This window comes from Schistocerca serialis, chromosome 1 (assembly GCF_023864345.2).
Source record: "Schistocerca serialis cubense isolate TAMUIC-IGC-003099 chromosome 1, iqSchSeri2.2, whole genome shotgun sequence".
NCBI classification, from domain to species: domain Eukaryota; kingdom Metazoa; phylum Arthropoda; class Insecta; order Orthoptera; family Acrididae; genus Schistocerca; species Schistocerca serialis.
In genome coordinates, this window is record NC_064638.1 from 669,244,021 (window position 1) to 669,267,340 (window position 23,320).

At 39.6% G+C, this 23,320-nt stretch overlaps 1 protein-coding gene across 2 annotated transcripts in view; it reads right to left on the reverse strand.

The window, feature by feature from the left end:
- Positions 1-23,320, reverse strand: part of LOC126480040 (TBC1 domain family member 9) — a 164,534-nt gene that overhangs the window by 31,846 nt on the left and 109,368 nt on the right. The window contains exons 17-19 of one of the 2 annotated variants that reach the window (XM_050103836.1): positions 21,364-21,546; positions 11,445-11,607; positions 7,207-7,317 (exon numbers count right to left, since the gene is read on the reverse strand). In XM_050103836.1, coding sequence (XP_049959793.1) covers positions 7,207-7,317; positions 11,445-11,607; positions 21,364-21,546 — 457 coding nt within the window. Of the gene's footprint in view, positions 1-7,206; positions 7,351-11,444; positions 11,608-21,363; positions 21,547-23,320 lie in introns of both variants that reach the window. The other variant, XM_050103835.1, reaches the window with a different exon arrangement.

Sequence of the window (23,320 nt, forward strand, 5' to 3'; positions counted from 1 at the left end):
CAAGTTGTTCACATCGCCAACCGCAGCTTACTGGCTGTCACCGCCAGCCATTCCTCATCCCACAACTGCATGCACTTCCTGTGCAGTGCAGAAACGACAGGACACTGTGCCACATCCTGTCCTCTGCAGGCCTCCTTGGCACCCCAATCAGTGTGTTCATTTCCCCAAACCCCTACACGACCTGGCACCCAGCCGAATAACATCTGCTTACCCTGTCATTGGAGCAAGTAGAGTTGCTCATATATCAGCCGGACCAATTGCTCAGCTGGGCACAGGTTCTTTAACGATTGTCAAGCACTAAGGGAATCTGAGCAAATGAGAAACTGTTTGCACCGAATATGACGCATCTGCTCCAGTGCTTTCAAGATCACATGGAGCTCTGCTGAGAAAATGGTATACTCATCAGGAAGGCGAATCCTGGTGACATGGTCGCCAAAGGAATTCCCTTCCTTGGAACCATCAGTGCACACTATTGCGAAACTGTGATGCATATCTAAATTGTTAAAAAAACAGAGATTGAAATGTAAAATGTGATGTACGATCTTTCTTAAAATTTGTCAAGTCTAAGATAAGTCCGGAGAAGCCAAGGTGGAAATCTGCTCCCACTGTGATGTAAAACATGAAGACCAGCCAAACCCATCTCTAGAAGGCAAACCTGTGCACGAATCCAACAGGGACTCGTTGCCTGTTGCTAGTTACGAAAAAGCTTTCCAGTGGAGGCTGAGCAACAGTATGGTAGGTGGGTGTGTATGGAGTCGACAGTGTTTTATGTGCCTGGCGCACCATAAGTAGCCATCACCTGATGTGAAGTGGTGGTTCACCAGCCACTGCACAGAGGCGTGGTATGGGGCTTGTTCTGAATGCCCCAGTGGCCAATGAATCCCTTCATGGTGCACCATGTCCAACATCTTTAAATAAGAGGGGGTCTCACAGGCCCATACACCATGCACCCATAATTGAGCTGAGATCGCACAAATGCCATGTAAAATCGGAGCAGACAAGTCCTTAAGATGTGGTAACCTTGTAAGCTTAGAGTCAAATATGATGCCCAGAAACCTCACTGTGTCTTTAAAAGTCAGGGCAGTGTCCCTCATCCTCAACCCAGGAAAGTTTAAATTGGACTGAGAACAGTCAAAAAGAACACACATGGACTTCCTGGTGGAAAACTTAAAACCACTCTTCTGCGCCCATTCATCCAAAACATTGTGGATTTAGTTGCAACTGAAGTATTGTCGTTGCGAGGCTTGAAGAAGAGCACAATGCAGAGAAGTCATCCAGAAACAAGGAACACTGGACAGGACTTGTCTCTATGGACTTAATGCTATTAATAGCTATGGAAAAGACAGTCACACTTAAAACTACACACCATTCTCCTGCTCAAAGCGATCAAACAAGACGTCACTGACTCTGTATCTAAAATATCGTGGTGAGAGGAAGCACTCAATAAAAATGGGAAGATAACCATGAAAATTCCATTTGTGAAGCTCCTCCAGGGTAAGATGCCTCCAAGTAATGTTGTAGGCCTTCTCGATGTCAAAAAATATTCATAGAAGTTGATGCCAGCATAGGAAAGCCTGTTGTATAGCTGCCTCCAGGAGAGAAAGGTTATCAAAGGAGAAGCGATACATCCTGAACCCACAATGAAAGTGACTAGGGAGATGCCTGGATTCTAAGATCCAGACAAGGCAGCAATTGAACATCTGCTTCAGGGCCTTCTCATGCAGCTAGTGAGGTCAACACTACGATAACTACGTGGGCATGTACAGACTTGCCCAGGTTTTAAAAGAGGAATTAAAACTGCCTCACACCACGAGTTGGGAAAGTGACCTGGTGTCCAAATGGCATTAAAAAGTGCGAGGAGGATATCTTTGTTTCGCATTGTGAGGTGCCGCAGCATACTGTAATGTATCCTGTTGTGACCAGGGAATGTGTCATGAGCTGCAGACAATGCAGAATTCAGCTCCCACATGGAAAATGGGCAGTTGTAATCTTCAGCATAGGTGGACCAGAAGTCCAAACTACACCTATCAGCAACTGCTGTATTGTGCTGGAAACTTGGATCATGACTGTCTGTTGCAGTAACTGTGTCAAAATATGCCGCTATAGTCTGGGCAATGTCTTGTGGATTGGTTTGGAGTGTGCCATTCCCCATTACAGCAACCATGGGGCACCTACCTCCTTTCCCAGAAATTCTCCTGATGGTCTCTCACACAACAGAACTTTTGGTGGAATGATCAATGGTGTTCAGGAACTGTTGGCATGACCTCTTCTTGCTCTCTCAAATAAGTCGGTGACACTTTGCCCTTGCCAACCAAAACGCTGCAAGATTCTCTGCAGTTGGCCGACACTTGAACCTATGCAGAGCCGCATGCCTGGTCCTGACTGCAGAGCAGCATTTGGCATTCGACCAAGGGACAGGTTGCCTCTTCTGTTGTTCCATGGACTGTGGAATGGATGCTGCAGCAGCATGGTGGATCATTTTGGTAATATGATCCACCCACGCCTCAACATTCCCAGAATGTTCAAACTGGGCCAACTGGCTATAAAGTGCCCAGTTGGCTCTTCCGGGCACCTATTGCGGCAGTTTCCTTTTGGGCTCCACCCCACCTGGCAGGTGAATTCAGATCGGGAAGTGATAACTTCTGTGCAAGTCATCGACCATTTCGCATCGAGCAGTGTGAGCAAGAGCTGGAGAGCAATGGGAGAGGTCAATGGCAGATAATGACCCAGTTGCTGTGCAGAAGCGAGTGTCCTGTCCCGCATTTAGCAAAGATGTGCATGGTGAAATGAGAAATCTCTCAATTGCGCTACCCTGGGGCAGGTAGTTGCAGAGCCCCAAAGCACATTGTGTGCATTAAAAACACCACTGAGTTTGAAGGGCGGGGGAGCTGTGTAGTAAGATTGGTTAAGGCCTCTTCTTCAAGCGCATCATCCGGGGGCAAGTAAAGGGAATATATTGTTAACAGATCACGCAAGTGAACTGATACAGCAACTGCTTGTAAAATTGTCACAAGTGAGAGAGGCAAGGAGTTGTAGCCAGTACTGATGAAAATACCTACACCTCCTCTAGGTCTCTTTCCATTCAGGTCGTCCTTATTGTGGAGTACATAGCCTTGTAGCTCAGGAGTGTACAATTGATGGAAATGAGTCTCCTGGAGACACAGACATAGTGGTCTACCCTAAGATAAGAGATGAAGTTCCTCCACATGCGTCCTGAACCCCTGACAATTCCGCTGTAGGATGGGAGCCATTTCATCGATGTGGTTTTAATTTACCCCTATCTTTGCACAGCAGAGGTGAAGCACTTTTAGAGTGAGGGGCTGCCTGAATCCAAGGCATCTAATTCTATGTCGTCCTCCTCATCAGTCAGACATGAAAGAATGGCATCTGATGGCACTCACAGCAGCTTTTGACCCAAACATCGTGAACCTTTCCCTGAACCCTGTCTCTTTGAGGATGAAGGGGAAAGGGGGCGTTGAGAAGCACTCTGCTTGTTGTGTGCCTTCTTGACACTCACTACTGAACTGTCGTTGGTCTTTTCTGTGGCGGCTGCTTGGATTTCTTTATCCTTATGCATTTTGCCTGGGCATGCACACATCCTAGTACAGGTGCTGGTGGTGGATAGTTGCACGCTGGATGACATCAGCATCGAGGCGTCAACCTTAGAAACAGGTTTCTGCACCATGGAAGCATAAGAAGTGGTAAAGATGCGATGTTTTGTTACCTTGTATTCCCTCAGTATAAGGGATCTGCTTGGTGACTTTTAGTTCTGAATTTTTCGTTCCTCTGCAAAAACAGGGCAGTCTCAACTCCAGACTAGATGGCTCCCACAGCAGTTAATGCAGACTGCTGAAGACGAAAGGTCAATCCCAGCTTCATGGAGTGCTTTTCCATATTTACCACAGGTCGCTTCACCGCCCCACACCTCAACACTTTGTGACCAAACTGTTGGTATTTTTAGCACTGCATAGGGTTAGGTACATAAGGCCTAACCCTAAGTTGGAGAATTAAAGGTCACAATGAAGGTGGTCTTCTTAATTTCTCCATTATTCCTACGCATCCTTTGCCATATTTCCACTATCCCCTGTAATGCACATTCCTGTTTAAGTTCGGCTGTTTACGTTCGGCTAAGTCGATATCCATAATGTCACAGCATATGACCACATGCTTGCTAGAGTTCAGGGAGTTATGCAGTTCAACAGTTACATCATATTTACCCAATTTTTTGGTCTTCGTAAATAGTTCCATCTGTTTTGCCCTGTTAGTTTCGACCAGTAGGTAACCATTCTGTAGCCTCTTTATGGACTTCAGGCTTCCGGCAAATCCTTCCAAGGCTTTATGGATATAAAAGGGTGACACTTTTTCAAACATCCTCTCCTTCCTCTTCATGACCAAAACCACATTTTGATTTATGACTCCTTGAGTGATGTTACTATAATTCAACTGATGCAGGTTACCAGGAGGGCTAGCCTCCCTCATTCGTTTTGAGGACTGAGTGTGAATACTCCCAGGCAGTACACCCTTCCCACTGGGAGGAGAACAAGACGATTTCGAGGGTTCCATCTCGGTCCCATGAGTAGCTAGGGAAACTAGGGTCCACTCAGACAGAGCCCTGTGTTCCTGAGTAAGTCTTATACAACTGAGGTGTGAGAGGTTCCCCAGAGTTGTCCGCTAACAACTGTTCCATCTCAACAGCCAAGCATCTCATCAGCACACAGCACACCTTGAGATTGAGAGGTTTTTTATAGAGGTTTTTGCCATCCTCACAATCCAGGTGGTCAAGCCAAGCTCCCCATTCCCTGTGACACACAATGTTCCGTTGTTGCACCATACAGTGGTCGTTGAAGCACGCCCAGAGCTTATAGTAAGAGGAGACTGACCGCTTACCAGTCCCCAGCTTAGGACCCCGGGGTCACCACCATGCACTCAGCACATGGATGCTGAGCCCCTGAGGGTTGCAGTTTTATTTCTAGCAAGCCAAATTTTCTAGGTGGGGAATAGGAATATATCACTTGGAGTTAAATATAAAAAACAATTTGGTTGAGGGACTAACCTGAAGCTGAGTTAATGCATTTTTACCATTGTGACTGCTGTAGTGTGGGATGATGCATTTTCTTTGTAAATGAGCAACTGTGTATGTTCCGGTCTTGGTTACTTTTCATTCATTTTATGTTTCTAACAATACAATAATTAAGTATAGTAGGTCCCATTTCCGGTTTTGTCCTTTTGCAAGTTATCTGTGACGGAAATCAAAATTTACCATATAGTGGAGATGCGGAGTCGCAGAATAGGCACAACAAACAGACTGTCAGAAAGAAAGCTTTCGGCCAACAAGGCCTTTATTGGAAATAGAAAACACACACACACGCGAGCACACACGTGCAACCACGCGAGCGCACACGCGCGAGCACGGGCGCGCACGCGCGACCCCACACACACGCGCGCACGCGCGCGCACGCGCGCGCACGCGCGCGCACGCGCACGCACACGCGCGCACACGCGCGCGCACACGCGCGCGCACGCGCGCGCACGCGCGCGCACACGCGCACACACGCGCACGCACGCGCGCGCACACGCGCACACACGCGCGCGCACGCGCGCGCACACGCGCACACACGCGCACACACGCGCACACACGCGCGCACACGCGCACACAACCACATTCTCTGGCTGCTGAAGCCAGACTGCGAACAACAGTGCGCAATGGGAGAAGGAACTGGATGGTGGGGATAAGGAAGAGGCTGGGGGGCGAAGGGGCAGAGGGATAGCAGGGTAGGGGTGGGTGGAGGGGAATGGTAAACTGCTGCTTGTGAGAGCATACAGGGACAAGGTGGAGAGAGGATAGAGTAGCTAGGTGCAGATGGGAGGTCGGACAGAGGGGGAGGAGGGTAGTGGAAAGGGATAAAAGTAAAAAAAAAACTGTACGAGCATTGTTGGAATACGGGCAGCGTAGTACTGGAATGGGAACAGGGAAGGGGCTAGATGGGTAAGGACAATGACTAACGAAGGTTGAGGGCAGTAGGGTTACGGAAACATAGGATATGTTGTGTATGTTTTCTATTTCTGGTAAACGCCTTGTTGGTCGAAAGCTTACTTTCTGACAGCCTTTTTGTTATGCCTATCTGCGACTCAGCATCTCCACTCTATGGTGAGTAGCAACTATTATTTTCATAATATTGTCATATTACATCCTAGATTTTCCATTGTTTGAAATCAAAATTCCATTTTAATGATCAACTCAGAAGGAAATTCAGAAACATCAATCAAAGCAAGAACACCCCACAGATCACAAAATGGTGCTTACTTTCTTTGGGACAATCTTAATGGTCTTTGTCCATAGTCTTGAGTGCTGTTTCAAGTTTGCTGTGTAATGATGGACTCATTGTTAATTCACAGTCCTGGATTGGCAAAAAATGCGTCCAATATGTAAGGGCTGCAATTATACATTGTCAAACACTAAATACAATATTCTTCCGGACGCAGATTCAGACAGCAGTCAGTGGTCATTCAACTGACTGACAAACAGCTCTTCCATTTCCAGTTTTTCATGCGAGATGATGTGTACTTCTTCATATGAGATGACTATTGTCTTAACAATCTCAAGTCACTTCCATTTGGTGGTCTTGCATTATGGCACCACAATTTGTTTTCCTATATTCTCCATGGTGGTAGCTTCAACTGGGCAGCCCGTGCATTTATTTTCAGTGCTTCTAAACAAGGTTTAACTTCATTAATATAAAAGTAAATGGACAACAGTGTTAGTGGTGACTGTCCAAGACGTCTCCCCATCTTTGATTCCTCCATTGCTTCAGATCTTGGGGTGAAAAGTCAGTAAAAGCATGAAACTGGTATTTATTTCACATTTCTCTGATCCATGCAGGCTGTACTATTAAATATTACACAACCTAAACATATAAAATGAGTTAGCAAACTGACAAAGGAAGTCTGTGGCTACTGCAGCTTATTTCTCTTTTACAATGCAGTATATTATTGCCAGAAAAATGTCACCAAACTGAAAGTACAAAAATAAAAAAAAATATATTACAAAAATTAAGATGTTTTACTAAAAATACAGAAAAAACAATATGGAAAGAAGTTCTCTTTAATAATTTATTAGTTAGTGAATCTGTAATAGTTTATTAGAAGATGAAAATTTAACCAGAATAAATAAAATTTAAAATCCCATGAATATTTTTTATCACTAACCTTGAGAATTGCTCATGCTGTCGTCAACTTCTGCAGATTCTAAAGAAGTGATACTCTGCTGCATTGTGTCAAAGAAGTCTGTGGCCTCCGCTGCAACTTCAGCACCACCCTCTGCAATAACAGACCGAGTCGCTGTTCGACGACCTGTGCACAGCTAACATTCATCATCAACAGGTAATGACTGAAGACATGTTTTTAAATCTCAGTTGCATTGGTACTTCAGCATTTTTTCCCATTAAAAACTGAGATTAAGATTAGGGCACCTTTATAAATTCAAATATGCTTCCCCTCCATTCTCCCCCCCCCTTTCCCCCCCCCCTCTCTCTCTCTCTCTCTCTCTCTCTCTCTCTCTCTCTCTCACACACACACACACACACACACACACACACACACACACACACACACACACAAAACAATGTAGATGTAAACAAACAACTAAAATGGTACAATAAAACTTAGGTAAGAACTAAAAGTGAAAAACATCAAAGATGGCAATTCTGTTACACTCCATTTCAGCCAGTGAGCTGCTTTTAGAAAGTGGGAAAATTTCTATAAATGATGGTACTAAAGCCATATGTAATCCTGAAAGATGTTACTTCAAAAGCATCCATTGAGTTGGAAATGACAATTTCATACTGGAATGGATGCTGAGTGATACTGTTATCACTGTTGACACATTGGTGTTTTTAAGACATCTTGTTTAAAATGCCTTAAATGAAGCAATGTTGTACTCAGTTAAACAGAAACTATAGTGTTTGTACTGATTTTTTGAATGGAATATGAGGGGCCGGTGGCAGTAAGCCTGGCTCCTTACAGACTGCTATTGGAAAAGCAGTGACGTGAAGTGATCAAATCACAATTCTTGCACACAGTTTGAACAACATGCCTATGCTTTCATATTATAGTGATCATTTACAAAAGCTGTAGTGACACGGAGAGGTAACGATGTGATCTGTTTCGTGTAATGAGAACTGGAAATGAAATTTTACTATATAGTGGCACATTTAAAAATTATACCACAATATTGAGAATTATGCCTACAATGCATATCTGTGAAATAAAACACAGATAAAACAATGAATATTATAGCTCAACAAATAAATGTTTGAAAACAAAGGCTGGTAAGAAATATGCAAGAAAAATTTGTTGCCTGAAGGCTTTTGTCTTTGGCTGATTCAGAACAAAAAAGCCCAGGGAACAATCAAAAGTTTGCGTGCAGTTTATGTAACAAAAACAAATTCAAAAATAAAGAAATAGGAGTTAAAAATGACAAATTACTAACTGAAAGAAAACAAAATTGGATGATCCATAAATACTGAGACACTTTCTAATGCCCCAGTCCTTCCTATCAATTTAGAAAGTAGTAAATACAGCACAGAATTTTAGAATACGAATCACTATTTTTGAGGGGAAAAGAAATACTTGTTGCTCAAGAATTTCATCCTACTTTTCTGGTAAATCACAGGCATGTGATTTGCAGTTGCCTTCCTCCAGTATATAGATGATGTAACAAAAGTGTCATTATAATGCTTCAGTGACCACAATGAAGTCTCCTCCTGTAACACCATCACGGCAACAGAGCGAAGTGTCTGGTCTAGAAGTAACTCTTCCTTAACTACTTCAGAAAATCAAATGCAGTTTGTTCTCTTTTCTGACAACACTGTTAAATAATATATTATAGCTGGGAATGGTTCTGGGAATCTGGAAGACAGACAAAGCAGTCATTACTGAAAAAGAAGAGCACAAGAAACTAATAAAACTGAAATTTCATGGGTTTATTTGTTTAATTAGTGCAAATCAAATCATAATCAATATTGGAGATATCTCTGAGAACCTTTAGGGGCTTTTAATATCACCCCAATTTGGAGAGTTCCAGGTACCTACATGATTTTACAATAATCTTCTTGACTTCTACAGGAATCATACAGCTGAATGGAAGGCAGGTAACAATGAGGTAGCTAAGGAGATTACCAAACACTGTCCTCAAGAATCAACTTACAGTCCAGTTTTCTGGAACTTGCCACTAGAACCTCTCACTTAACAACCAGATGGAGAAATGAAGTAGCAAAGCTGGTTCCATATGTCAATGACATACTGGTGGTAGTATCTGAAGATTCCTGGGCTTGGCCAGATAATGTGTGTACAATAGGTTTGCACAGGCAGCAGCGACATATGCATATTAAATTGATAACTGATACTCATAAAATTCTGTTACAGATGACATAGTCACATAACAGAAATCCAACTATCTGTCTATATTCTGATTAAAATTAGTTGACAGATAATGCCCGTCACTTGCTGCTGCAGTGTTGCCACATCAGCTGCCAACTAGTGCTTGGTTATGGGGGACATAGAAACACTGCGGGATCACTTCACAAATACTGTTGCTGTGTAACGTGGAGCAATGTTGGAAATGGCCACTATGAGGTACGCCAGAAATGCGTTATGCTCTGTCAACAGCTGGTTTTAAGTGACCGAACTGTGGCAGTCAATGTGTCTTGTAGCCCTAAATTCAAACTTATGTTCTAAGCTAACCACAACCTCATGATGATCACTGTATCCAAGAAAACGGCAGTCAACAATCTCAGCAGAACTAAAAGCACAATCGCTCTGTTCATGGTAATTAAACCTAACATCTATGAGCAAACCTACGACAAACCATAATTTCTCACCATCACTGATTACCTGAAACTATCCTCACATGGGCTACACGAGCTGCTGCATCAACAAGCGATGAGCAGTCGTCATTGGCACTTGGGTGCTGATTATAGATGACATAGGCAGATTCCAAAGAAAAACAGAATGATAGGGGGGGGGGGGGGGGGGGGGGGGAAGAGCAAATAACGAAGTCAATATGATGAAAAAGTGTGATGCAGCAAAGTATTATGAATAAAAAACTCATTTAAACCAATGAACTGAATGAAAATAATAATCAAAGTCTTTTGATCAGATTTAGAAATTTAAAAAAATCTGATCCATCATTTGAAGAGATTCAAACTTATGACCTTCTACACATCGGGTTATTGTGCTAACCACACCACTATGTGACTATATTGAGTTAGGTTGTTGTATTTACGATTCCGGTGACCCAGGTGCTGCTATAAATTGCAGCCTTTTAAAATTTGGCATCACATAAAGCTTTCTAATGTAAGCCAATCTTTGTGATTATAGTAACTCTATATGTGACACTGGACCATACCTTGCTGTGTATGAAACATATGTGTCTTGTTAGCCTCATTTTTATATATATATATATATATATATATATATCTGTGTGTGTGTGTGTGTGTGTGTGTGTGTGTGTGTGTGTGTGTGTGAGAGAGAGAGAGAGAGAGAGAGAGAGAGAGAGAGAGAGAGAGAGAGAGAATGGTGAGGGTGGGGAGAGAAGGGTGTGATGAAATACGAAAGAAGTCAATCAGACCCAGAATTTAGAATACATCGAAAAAGAAAGGTGGACATGGAGCTGGAAGTGAACTGACTAACTGTTGTGGCAGTTTCACAACAGCGAATAGTTTGGGGCACGGCGCTGAGCGCTCTGGTTGGGGGAAACCAGCTCCAATATGTGCGGTGTGAACTAATGAGTAATTTTAATCAGATTATTGCAGATTCCATCCTAAATGTAATCATCATCTGCAGTTGTTAAGAGTATCTGTAGATGAAAACTTAATTTTTCATTAGCCTTGGAGTACACAAAGCTAGTAACATCACACACAGCATAGATTTGCAATGACTATTTGTCATGGACTGCTATGCAATTAAAATTTATCACAACACAATCTTTATTTCAATGTTCAGTTCCAGTATATGATAGGTATATGAGCAAATTGCCATAATTACAAATTTTTACCTTATAAAGAGTATAAGAAAAGTCATCCTTCCAGTAGAAGTGATATACCATACAAGACTGTACTGGCTCTAGGTGAGCAATTTCAACTGAGTTGAAGGCATAACAGGAAACTCTATCATGAATTAAAAATGACTGAATGAATAAGAACTGCATACTCTAAATAACTAAGTAGGTCGTTCAGAAATATTGCGAAACTGTGTTACAAATACAGGTACAATTCACGTAAATGAAAAAGTAAATACCTCAAATTGAGTGTAAGAAAAGCTTATTTCATAAGCAATACGTTGGGGAAACCATGTTTTTTTTCCATTTTAAATGTTTCAGTTATGGATTTGTAGATTAAACTTTGTTCATGAGACAGGTATGAGCTGTTCATTAATCCAAAACTTACCAGAGTTCGTGGGACTCTCAATGTCCTCTATATTGAGGACTGGGGGTAAGTGGACCATATAGAGTAGCTTTAGGCGCTGGGTGAGGTCAGCAGTGCAAGTGAGGCCCAATGCGACCACCAGTTCACGAAAGTTCAACAGTCCATCATTATTGTGGTCCAGCAGCTGCAAAATAAAATCAAGTAACAAATGAAATAACAAATATCTACTAAAAACAGAGAAATTTGTTTTAATTTATGGATGAGAAACTTAACATAAACAATAAACAAACCACATACTACAAATACCATTAAACCATGATAAAGTCACTATAATCTAGAGATTACTGTAAATATATGCATAAAAATGTTTAAACTAGGAGAGAATAAAAGTAATTCAAAAGAGAGATAAAACTAGGCATCTTGCAGATCATATCTCAAGTCATACCTAGTCTCTTATATTCAAACTGATCTGTTTTCCCAAAACAGAAGGAAGATAAAGCATACAGTGTTTTTCAATCAGTGTGCACTTCGCTTTTTCTACATAGTCTTTAGCTTCTTGATATTGTTGTTCTTGATACTGTACCTGTTTATCAGATGAGTGCTGGACTATGAAACATAACATCTCTGTCTCCTCATAAGCTCCCATATACCTCCCACCCACTCTGCCACTCCCCAAATACCCTTGTGTACAAATACCTGAGCATAGTAATATCTGGTGAACAATTTTTGGGAATAAACTTTTTTTTTTTTTACAAACAATGTTACAACAGGAATACTTTTCTTCCTTGCTAGAGAGAATAGCTGTTAACCCCCCCCCCCCTCTCCCCCCTCACTAGAGCTGACACACTGCAAGTATTTTAAAATTATGTTGAAAATGACCAAATCCATAGCTCACCAGACAGCTGTACACCCCTACTGTAGCTGTAGCAGACAGTGCGCGTCCCACACAGCTGGCAACTGACTTTGGTTGTCAGTGCATAAATAAACAGATGACATGGCACAATGCAACTGTAATTTGTAATGTGAATTTCAGTTTCTATTGATAGTTTCTCTGACAATTGTTTACAGTTGCTACTCACTTCAATTTGCAACTCATTTAATATCCATAATAATATGCAGTTGCCTTAGCAAAATCACTAAGTGTTAACAGTGGTGATAAAAGTCAATTTTCTGTTTCTTTTGTATATTTTTGTTAGTACCATCTGTTTTTGTGCAGATTCCCGAGTTTCACAGTAAAGAGTACGCCAGTTTTCAACCTCACAAAAATGAAATATGATGAATGTATGCAATCGAACTCACTCACTTCTCTTCAAGAATTACACATGTATTATTTGTTAGTTAATTACTTTGACACTCATATGAATGATATGAAGATATCATTAGAAATTGTAGAAGACAAATTAGAAGAAACAGGAAATAATTCTGACAATTCTGCCCATTAGGAACAACATTACAACATTTCTTATCACTTTGTACACTCAAAATATGAAAAATCAGGGGCATACATATAATTTGCTAGTTGTTACTGTACTTAAATTTACATATACATGACTTTTCTGCAATTCCCACTTAACTGTTTGGCAGGGGCCTCATAGAAACACTTTAAGACTTTTTCTCAACATCTCCAATCTTGAATAGCATATGGGAAAAATTAAGACCTAAATCTTTCCATGTGAGCTCTCCTTATGTATGTGGGAGTCAACAAAATCTTTCTGAATTTGGATGAAAATGTTTGTGATTGAAATTTCCTGAAAAAAATCACAAAGCAAGGAAATAATCCTTTGTTTTAATGATTGCAACCCTCACTCTAGTATCATATCCACTGCCAAGCCTATCTGGGAATGAACCAGTACCGCACAGCAATACTTGAGAAGAGGAAGGACAAGAAAGTAATTTAAGTTGGTGGTTCGAATGATGACTATTGTACTAATTAAAGCTGAGAACAAAAATACAGTACCTTTACAGTCCAAAAAAAAAAAAAAAAATATGTACAGTATTAGCTTTCAGCGACAAAGAAAAGGCTGTGGATTTTTTTATTTAGCGAAGGAGGGAGAAAATGCTTAAGATTAAGTGGCATGCAAACCCAGTTCCGTTTTGTAAAATCTGATTGTGAATAGTATAAATGGAAGAAAGATGTACACAATTCTTGTTATGCACTAAAATGTTATGTATAAACCTAGTCAGGTTTTGTGCAAGAAGTGCAAACAAACTGCACTTAATCATTCTGAGTGAAGTTTGTAGCACAAGATTGAAGCACAAGCAAACTTTATATCTCTATTTAAACAATGGAATATCCAGGATGGCATGTAACAATATTGTGAAAAGTAAAATTCCTATTCACCATATAGCGCAGAGACTGAGTTGCAGGGAGGCACAACAAAAACACTGTCACAAATATAGCTTTCGGCCAGTAAGCGTGCACGCGTGCACGCACGCACACACACACACACACACACACACACACACACACACACACACACACACAGACACAAAACTGCAGTCTTGGGCAACTGAGGCTCTCAGCATCTCTGCTATATGGTAGGTAGCAATATTTTTATATCTATATTTGATTCTTCAAAGCAAATTAGGATCAAAAATTTAAAAAAGCGCTGTTTAGTTGCAAATATCTTTTTATCGATGCAACAAAAGCTGAAAAAAAGTGAAAGAATAATTTCCAGCATTGCATCCTAAATGTTTTCTTCCCAGTTGCAAAAAATAATTCATTGCTTTTGTTGGACTCTTGGTCTGGACATAATGATACCTCTGTCTTTAAGAGAACAATAAAAGCACTAACTTTCACTTCATCCTTTCTTACTATGAGGAACAACAGGGCAACAGCCAATATGGATACAACCAGCAGTAAATAAACAAACAGCTATATTTGCATCTCTGCTGTACTCCAGAGGCATGTCCAAAAGAAAAGATACTATCTTCATATAGATAAGGCTTACCAGCCAATGATCTTCAGAGAGGATGTACTCACATTGCCCAAACTCTTACAGAAATCAGTAGATTGACTGCCACGAGCAGTGAGTGTGGTGAACAGGAGCACTACAAATGTAGTGTGTGGGAAGTAAGTAAGTTGGGAATGTGTGTCTCACTGGGAGCTTGCCAGAGACAAGTCCCTGCAGTCGCACTATCACCTATGTCCTCGATGGCTCAGACAGACAGAGCATCTGCCATGTAAGCAAGAGATCCCGGGATCAAGTCACGGTCGAGGCACACATTTTCAACTGTCCCCGTTGATATTTATCAACACCTGTAAGCAGCTAAAGGTCTGGATTTCATTGTAATTTCATTCTTTGAGAGCCACAAGATCACCAATGGTATATGTTCTTACAGACAAACCCGAAAGAACAAATACCATCTTCATATATAACATTATTATTATAAGCAATTACATTTAGGAGCCTATGACTAAGTGTAGCATCTGGCCTAGTAAAATTGAAAATTAGTACCACATCACCCCACAGCATTATGCGCATGTTCCACATATATTAAAATGGACTATTGATCTTATTTACATTCATTTTTATGCAGTGATGTAAACTGGCATTTACATTTTCATGTTACTTGTAGTATGTGTATTGGTTACAGCCTGATGCCATAGTGTCAGATGTGTTTTACCATTCAGTAATCTCAACCATATGTTGATATACCATGATGCATTTGTTATATATGTTTTTAATGTCTATGCATTCACAGCAATGTAGCCACAATTGTGCGGCAATAGGATATGTGGTTTCGCTTTTCTTACTGTGGAAAGTAGACTGGCTATGTGTGTGTGTGTGTGTGTGTGTGTGTGTGTTTTTATTTATGTATGATGCCATTCCATAACAGGGCACTTGCTTCTTCTCATATACAATGGGTGTACTTTACACACATTATTATTGTTACATGTTTATCGTCGTCTGCAGCTACATAAAAGAGTTATCGAGATTAATCCTCAGTCCCTTTACTTCACAAGATATTTCTGGTTATTTGTTTGTTACTTTGTGTTGTTGGGCAGTGCTGTTGATTGATTTCAATGTTTCATTGTATGCACAAGCAAATTTTGATGGAACTGAGAAGCCACATTCTTTGTTTTTGTGGCTTTTCTTGACTGGGTGTTAAAACACTGGTATATTCTTGTGCTCATATAGAACGTGTATCACATCAGGATTATCTTCATTTTGACACAACATTTGACATAAAGCTTTGTCTGCTATATGCTGCATGTTCTATTTGCTCTTAGTGACAACTTTCATGGAATTACATAACTATGTCTCCTAATAGTTACTCACAGTTACTTTTTGTGAGTCACTGTTTTTATTGGTCCAGACTTTAGGATGATAGTTATTTTATTTCTTTTAGTAAGTTATGTATTTCGAACTTATGGATACTACTACGGTGATGTGGTACTACTACTGAATTTTACCATCCCCGGTTGTTCATTTAGCTATAGGCTCCTTAATGTAATTATGTATAATGATAACATATAATTCATATGGAATTTGTTACCATACTTTTACGCACCTGTAGGTGTTTCACTGCTGTTACTATGTTGTTCATATGGCCCGATGGTGGCATAACAGAATGCCGAAACTGATTGCCTCTGGGATAAATCAGAGAAGAAGATACAGTTGTTGGTTTATTCACTGTTGGTTATAAAATATTGTTAACATAATCTGGATACCATCCTGAACTAATAGTGTGTTTCAGCCTCTCTATAAAGAAATGTTTCAGCAGTGAAAAGCATTTTTCATAAAATTGTCAGACAATATAATTTCTGATTACTGCTTGTAATTTTAGGTTTATCAGTGGAATATTATTGTCAAACTTTAGTCATCCGTGCATTGCCAGTTTGTATCACTAGTTTTATGAATTTCATCATATATGCCTGGTACACAGTGCAATATGCAAAAGAACAGCCATAACCAAATCTTATCTTATCCCAATTCTGTCTAAATAATGCTAATAATTACTATGATGAGCTTGGATGCATTAATTTTTCTTTTAACAGGTATGCCTAGTGTAAGGAAAATGTTGGATTTCATCTGTCAATATACACTTCATATTTTTGTGGTGGCTACGAAATAAAGAAGTTACTAAAACATACATTATTCAAAAATTATCTTAAGAACTATCTACAGAAGTTGCTATAAAGTACCTTATGTCAAAAAATTAAAGTCCCAATTAATGGAAGTCAGCTGTAATATAACACAATGTACTGCCTTGATTTTTTTCCCTCTGCTGGTCAGTTGTGTAGCAATGATATTGCAACAGTTTAGCTGTCAATAGGAACTGAAAGTTTTCAAAAAATTAATTATTTGAGGCATTTTTGGTATGCTTAAAATTTGCACGTGTGCACTTTGGACTTTGTGCTATTTGGCACTACATTCTCGTCACAGTTGCGTCTGCTTATTCACCGATTCTGTACTAGGAGGGAAGGGTTGTGCAAACCGCTGTTATAAGCAGTTCTAAGTGCAACAAAAATGACTAACTTTAACATTTTTTTCAATACTCATACTGTGTCTTAGCAACTAAAATTACAACATTGCATTTATTTTAACGTATTCTTCCCATGTGAAAAATTTCAGCCTAAGTTTTGTCATGTCGGATTGGACCATTCCTTTTTGAGATAATAATGCATAGGCATTCTATTTTATCAGAAATCACTTGTGAGGAAAGATGTCAAAAGCCTTCTGAAATGTATATTCAGTATCAATCCCTGTCAATAGTACTCATTATTCATATGAATAAAGAGTCGGTTGCATGCCACAAAAATGATATTTTCTGAATCTGTGTTGGCTATGTGTCAACAAATCATTTTCTTTGAGGTAATTCATACTTTTGGAACACAGCATTACTGCAAAATGATGTCACTGATCCGTGTCTATAATTCAGCGAACTATTACTACTACTTCCTTTCTTGTGTACTGGTATGATCTGTGTAATTTGCAGTCTTTAAGTATGGATCTTTTGTCTTGCAAGTGGCTGGAAGTGACTGCTAAAAATGAAAAATAGAGCTGTTTGCTCAGCATACTCCAAAAGAAACCTTAAAGGTATAGAGTCTGGATTGAACGACTGACCTTTACTTAGTGACTTACCTTGCTTCGCTACATTTTGGATATCTATTTATAAATTATTCATGTCGGCAGCTGTTCTTGATTAGAATTCTAGGATATTTACTGCATTTTATTTCGTGAAGGAATTTTGAAAAACTATGATTAGCAACTCCACTTTACTGTCAGTGTCATTGGTAACATCTTCATTGCTATTGTGCAGTGATGATATCAATTGCGTCATGCTGCTGATATACTTTACATATGACCAGTGCACATCTATAGATTGTCTGCCAGATTTTGAGACTGTTTTATTGTTGAAAATATTAAAAGTATTTTGCTTTAAAGTCCGCACAAAGTTTTGAGCTTCTGTAAACCTTGGAGATTTTGCATTACTTCAGAATGTCAAATTCCCCCCTCCTGTCTCCTGACCTGTTTAGTGTACCATGGAGAAGCACTGACTTCAAATTAATATCAGTGAATATTTAGGGGCAGGTAAGCTTCTATACCATAAAAGTAACTTATCTCACTGATTAATCTAATTCAGTTGGAAATGCTTGGGGGATGGAGGGACTAGTGGGCTTAAAAAGCTCACAAGAATATTTGTTCACTTGAATGCCATCAGTCCCTTCCTCACAAGATAATAAATAAGAAAGGATTTCTCAAGAAGAAAATTGAACAACTAATTCTTTCTGTAGTTGTCTCACCTGATTCATAAAATCCAAGTAAGAAGAAAAGCAAATGTAAAACATCTTTAAAACAACAGTACAATATTGTGAGTCAGGGGAGTCGCAACAATCACAACAGGAGACAAAGGGTAGGCCCCTCCATTCACTGTAAGTGGTAGGCTGAATTTCCTAATCAAGATATGGAAGAATCAAATAATAGCAATTAAAATGAGAACAAATATAATGGTATAAAAATGTTTTCTTCATCATAATTTCCCACTGATGTCGGACAGTGCATCCTGGTTGAGAGTAGATGTAATCTGCAAAAAATATTCTACCCGTCTTCTGTGCTGTGATGTAAGGATAACTATATTTCACTGTATGGCTACTACGGCACTGCTTGCTTTAACCTTGCTCATCCTATTATACCTGCGTACACTTGTGGCCAAAGTATAATGAGTAATAGAATTTATAATTACTGCCATGGCTCATTCTGACTCAGATACATAGCTAGGTTTGGATTTAACCCTTTGCAGAGCCTCTTAATTTAGAACAGCAATCCAGGATGGATTGTCTCTTAAATTTTTCAATGGACTTTGAAATGGATACATTTGCAGTGTGGTGATTCATGGATGTGATGAGATGAGATCTGTCCATTCCTGAACACTCACTCTTCAAAGTCAGGCAACTAGCTGTGTGGCATCCAATTTTTTTTTGGTTCATTGGTTGATTTGGGGAGGGAACCAAACAGCGAGGTCATTGGTCCCATCAGATTAGGGAAGGAAGTCAGCCATGCCCTATCAAGGGAACCAACCCCAGCATTTGCCTCAAGCGATTTAGAGAAATCACGGAAAACCTAAATCACGATGGCCAGATGCTAGTTTGAATCACCATCATCCTGAATGTGAGTCCAGTGCCCTAACCAGTGCACCACCTTCCTCAGTCAGGTTTTTTTCCACTGAGCACCCATTTTGGAGACTTCCTTTCAGTGACTGATCTTTTTTGCAGGAGTAGCTATATTGTGAAGAGATCACTCAGACTGAAACTGGCAAAACTTCCCATTCATCACTTTCTGTGAGAGGAGGAAGGAAGTAATATGATGGAAGGAAGGAGAAAAATCAGTTTGTAAGGAATGTTGAGAGGGAGTAAAAAACAGAGTGAGAAGAAGGGGTAAGTAACAAAGAAAGCAGTGAGAAGAGGGGCGAGGTAGCAAATGTGGGAGTGGAGAATAGAAGGGAGCAGAGATTAAGAGGGAAAGAAAAATAAAGGAGAAGGATTAATGTAGTAGAGAGGAAATGTGGTAAAAGGAGAGGAGAAGGAAGTGCAAAGTGAACCAAACGTCCAAGAAGGAAATTCATATGTCTCCACAAATAAAACAGTAAGCAGCAGTTGTTTAGCTAATCAACCAACTTTTACTATTTCACAAGAAAATGCAATTTCTGATGATGCAATTCACATTTTGCAATAAATTTGAATTCTGCCTCAAAATCTGAAAAGTTGAGATTACCTACCAGACACTACATAATACCAAATTTTATCCAGTAATACCAAATTTTATCCAGATGAGCTATTTTATTGCTGATATTTTGAAATAGCTTTACTTTATATATGTATAAATTTTTAAAATGAAACTAATTTTTGGTCACTGATATTGCACATCATCTGTTGAAGCCCACTTTGAAAGATAAACATGTAAGAATGTGTTTGCAAAATTAGAAGTTTACAAATGCAACAGTATATCAGTTTAAGTTAAAAAGTTGGTATAGTGTGGAGGTTTTGAACAGTAGTTGCATTGAATACCATTAGAGACAGGGCCTGAACTATGTTGTTTACTACACTGCTAACCACCTCAAACAATTGCACGAAACTTGTTCCCGAATGCTTTGTGTTGTACATTGCTCCTTTTTTTTCTTATTTTGAAATGAGTGAAGAGACTAATACTGATCCATAACAGAGTTTCATTACAACCCTCACAATGCCAGAAGGGTTTGGCGATTTCTGTGACCATGTCAGTTCTGCTTTTGCAGAAACCCAGAATATGGGTGTAGGTAGCCTGCTGCACTGTGAAAGGGAGGTGGGCCTCAATTCTCCACATGACTCCTCTCTCCTCCAGCAGTCAGTCATAATTCTGGCTTGTTTGCACTTGCAGCTGACTGCCATTTTATAATGTTCACAAGCTGCACCACAGCTACTGGAAAACAAAACCTGTGAACATATTTCAGTTGCACTGAAACTCTTCCCCTGACTTGCGAATAGAATTGTTTTTGGTTCTATTTCTTCACTAAGTGTCTTGTCGGTTCTATCTGTGGTGTTGTCAAGTATAGGTTGAAATTAATATTATGCAGATTTTGTAATTATCAAATTGGGTGACAAAAGAAAAATAATGTCATAAAACACCTTCACTCGGAGAAGCACTATGCTTGCCAGTGGGAAAATGCTGCTGCTTCTCAATGAAAACAAGTGTTTGTTGAAGGCTTAAAAGAAAGTCAAAAGAAGAAAGACTGTTGAAGTTTTTGCAAAAGCAAATATTTCAATCAAAAAGTTTTGCAACACCACTTTTTTTAATTGTCAATTTCAAAGTCCTAAGGATTTGTCTTGGCACACACAGAATGACAACCTTTTAAATTTGTATGTCCAATCATTTACAAACAAAAAAAATTACATGTGAATTTCATCAAAAATAGATGGGAACTTCACCAAAAGTAGATGCTACATTTTCAGGTCCATAATTATTAATAACAACTGAGAAACTGACAACAATCTTCCACAACCTCCCTTCTTTGCCTTAGGAGCATTATGCACAGTGAATGATGGAGACAACTTACTTATGTCCCTTCTGCTACTAATCTCCTGCCACCCTTTCCCACCACCACCACCACCACCACGGCAAAATGTAGTTTTCTTGACATTACAAAACTATCAGTTGTTGCAAAGGACTTGCAAAAACATCACTGCAGAAGGAGAACAGATCGAGGTAGGCTATACTCTGTATGCCAAAACAAGATCTCCAACATCTGGTAGTAATGTTGTGAGCTTTCAAGCATGAGGTGCAAAAGTCTGTGAGGTTTTCTTTCAAAGTGTAAACAAAAATCACGTCTTATAAGTGGTCACAATATGCACATAAGGCAGCTGGGCCAAGACCACTTTCACTGTAAGGGATCTTCTATACAGGCTCTAAGTAAATTACCACTGTACACAAAAACACTTAAACATCATTAGAGTGCAAACCTTGAAAATCCTGCCCATGAGAGCTTCTGGTCCTTTGCCCCACGGTGAAAGGCCAACAAAAAGTAGGCGAAAGAGTTCCTGATCCACTCTATATGCCTCATATGGAGGCAGTGTTTGATCATACCGTTCATATGGCCCTCTCTGTTGAGACAACAGCTCTTCTCTTACAAGCATCAGCAAATCCTGGAAAGAGTCAATCAAAATATTTCATATTATATGAATGTACCATAGCACTGAAAATAAGAGAGACCTTGTTTTCTAAATGTTGCAAGCACAAATGAAGGGATCTGATGTGAAACTCACACTCTCTGTGTTACAGCATGAGCAAGAAACTACAGCAAAAAAAATTCGAACTGTGTAGTTACCTGATTTTTTAAATTCTGATTGACTGTGGGATCCTTCCTATGGCAGGTTATCATATTATCATGTATTTTGGAAGCTAAAAGGTTATTTTTCATTTGGAGGGAGTGACTTTTCATACAAACCATGTAGAATTTGACTGCTGCTATTCAGTTCTGATAGAAAGTGCAATTTCTACTAACAATAAAAAATAAATAAATAAATAAATATATAGCAAAATAAAATTGACAATATAATGTTGTTTTATTAGCAGATTATTGTGACATAAATGTAATAAACATAAACTTTTTAAGAACAATGGACTGAAAAAATATAACTAAATAAGTCAAATTAAGAAGAATGATGGAGGTTGGGGGGGGGGGGGGCCACAAAAGGCAACTCTGTGTGGTGTGGGGAGAATATTGTCAAGGGATGATCTCATTTCAGGGCTTGACTGAAGAAAGTCATATCCCTGGCGGAGTAATTTGTTGATGTATTTGAGGCCAGGATAATACTGGGTGACAAGGGGGATGCTTCTATGTGGTCTGGGGGTAGAAACATTGTTGTTGGACGGGGAGGAATGTATTGCTTGGGAGATATATATACATAGCAAAATAAAATTGACAATATAATGTTGTTTTATTAGCAGATTATTGTGACATAAATGTAATAAACATAAACTTTTTAAGAACAATGGACTGAAAAAATATAACTAAATAAGTCAAATTAAGAAGAATGATGTACAAGTATGCCTAAATCTCAACATCACTATGTGATTTTCAAACACAATTAATCAATAATTGCACAATTCATAAGCACCTGCTTCCACACCAGTTAATTTCTTTTTCAGTTTTCCCACATCTTTCATCATCCCTAAGTTTATCACATGCAGAACCTTCAGCTCCAGGTACTTGAAAAGAAAAATTTTAAGTTGCTCATCTTTCCTCATTTCTTTTCATAGTTAAAAGCCAGCAGCCTTTCAATATCAACTGTTTAGTATCCAAATCATGTTACTCCTTGGTATTTCCAGAAGGGTAAAATATGATACCCTCTTGCCTTTTTTCATTATTTCCTATCTTTTCACTCTTTCCTCTGATCTTGTGAGATACAACCTTTCTCCTGAACATGGACTTTTCCTAAACTTTTCTTTATCCGTAATCTTCTCTATGATTTGATGCAAACATTTCATGAAACTAAGTGTCACATTAGGGTTCCCTGAAGCTCCTCCAGTCAAAGTTTTCCAAATATTTTCACTGCTGTGTGAAACTGAATAGTTTCATTGAATAATGGAAAATCTCATATAAAGATGTGAAACAAATACTAACAAAGAATGGCTAAAGAGGAGAGGGGAAAAAGGAGAAGACTGAAGAGTAAATGGGAGTGAGGTTGGTTAACGTAGGTTCAGTCCAGGGGGATGGCGGGATGAAATTGCAAGTTCCCATCTCCGCAGTTCCGAGGGACTGGTATTGGGTGGGAGAAGCCAAATTGCACGTACATTGTAGCAGGTTCCTAGGTCCCTAGAATTATGCTGGACGGCATGCTCTGCTACTGGGTATTGAACATCTCCTAGACAGACAGTTCGTCTGTGTCCGTTCATGCACTCAGCCAGTTTAGTTGT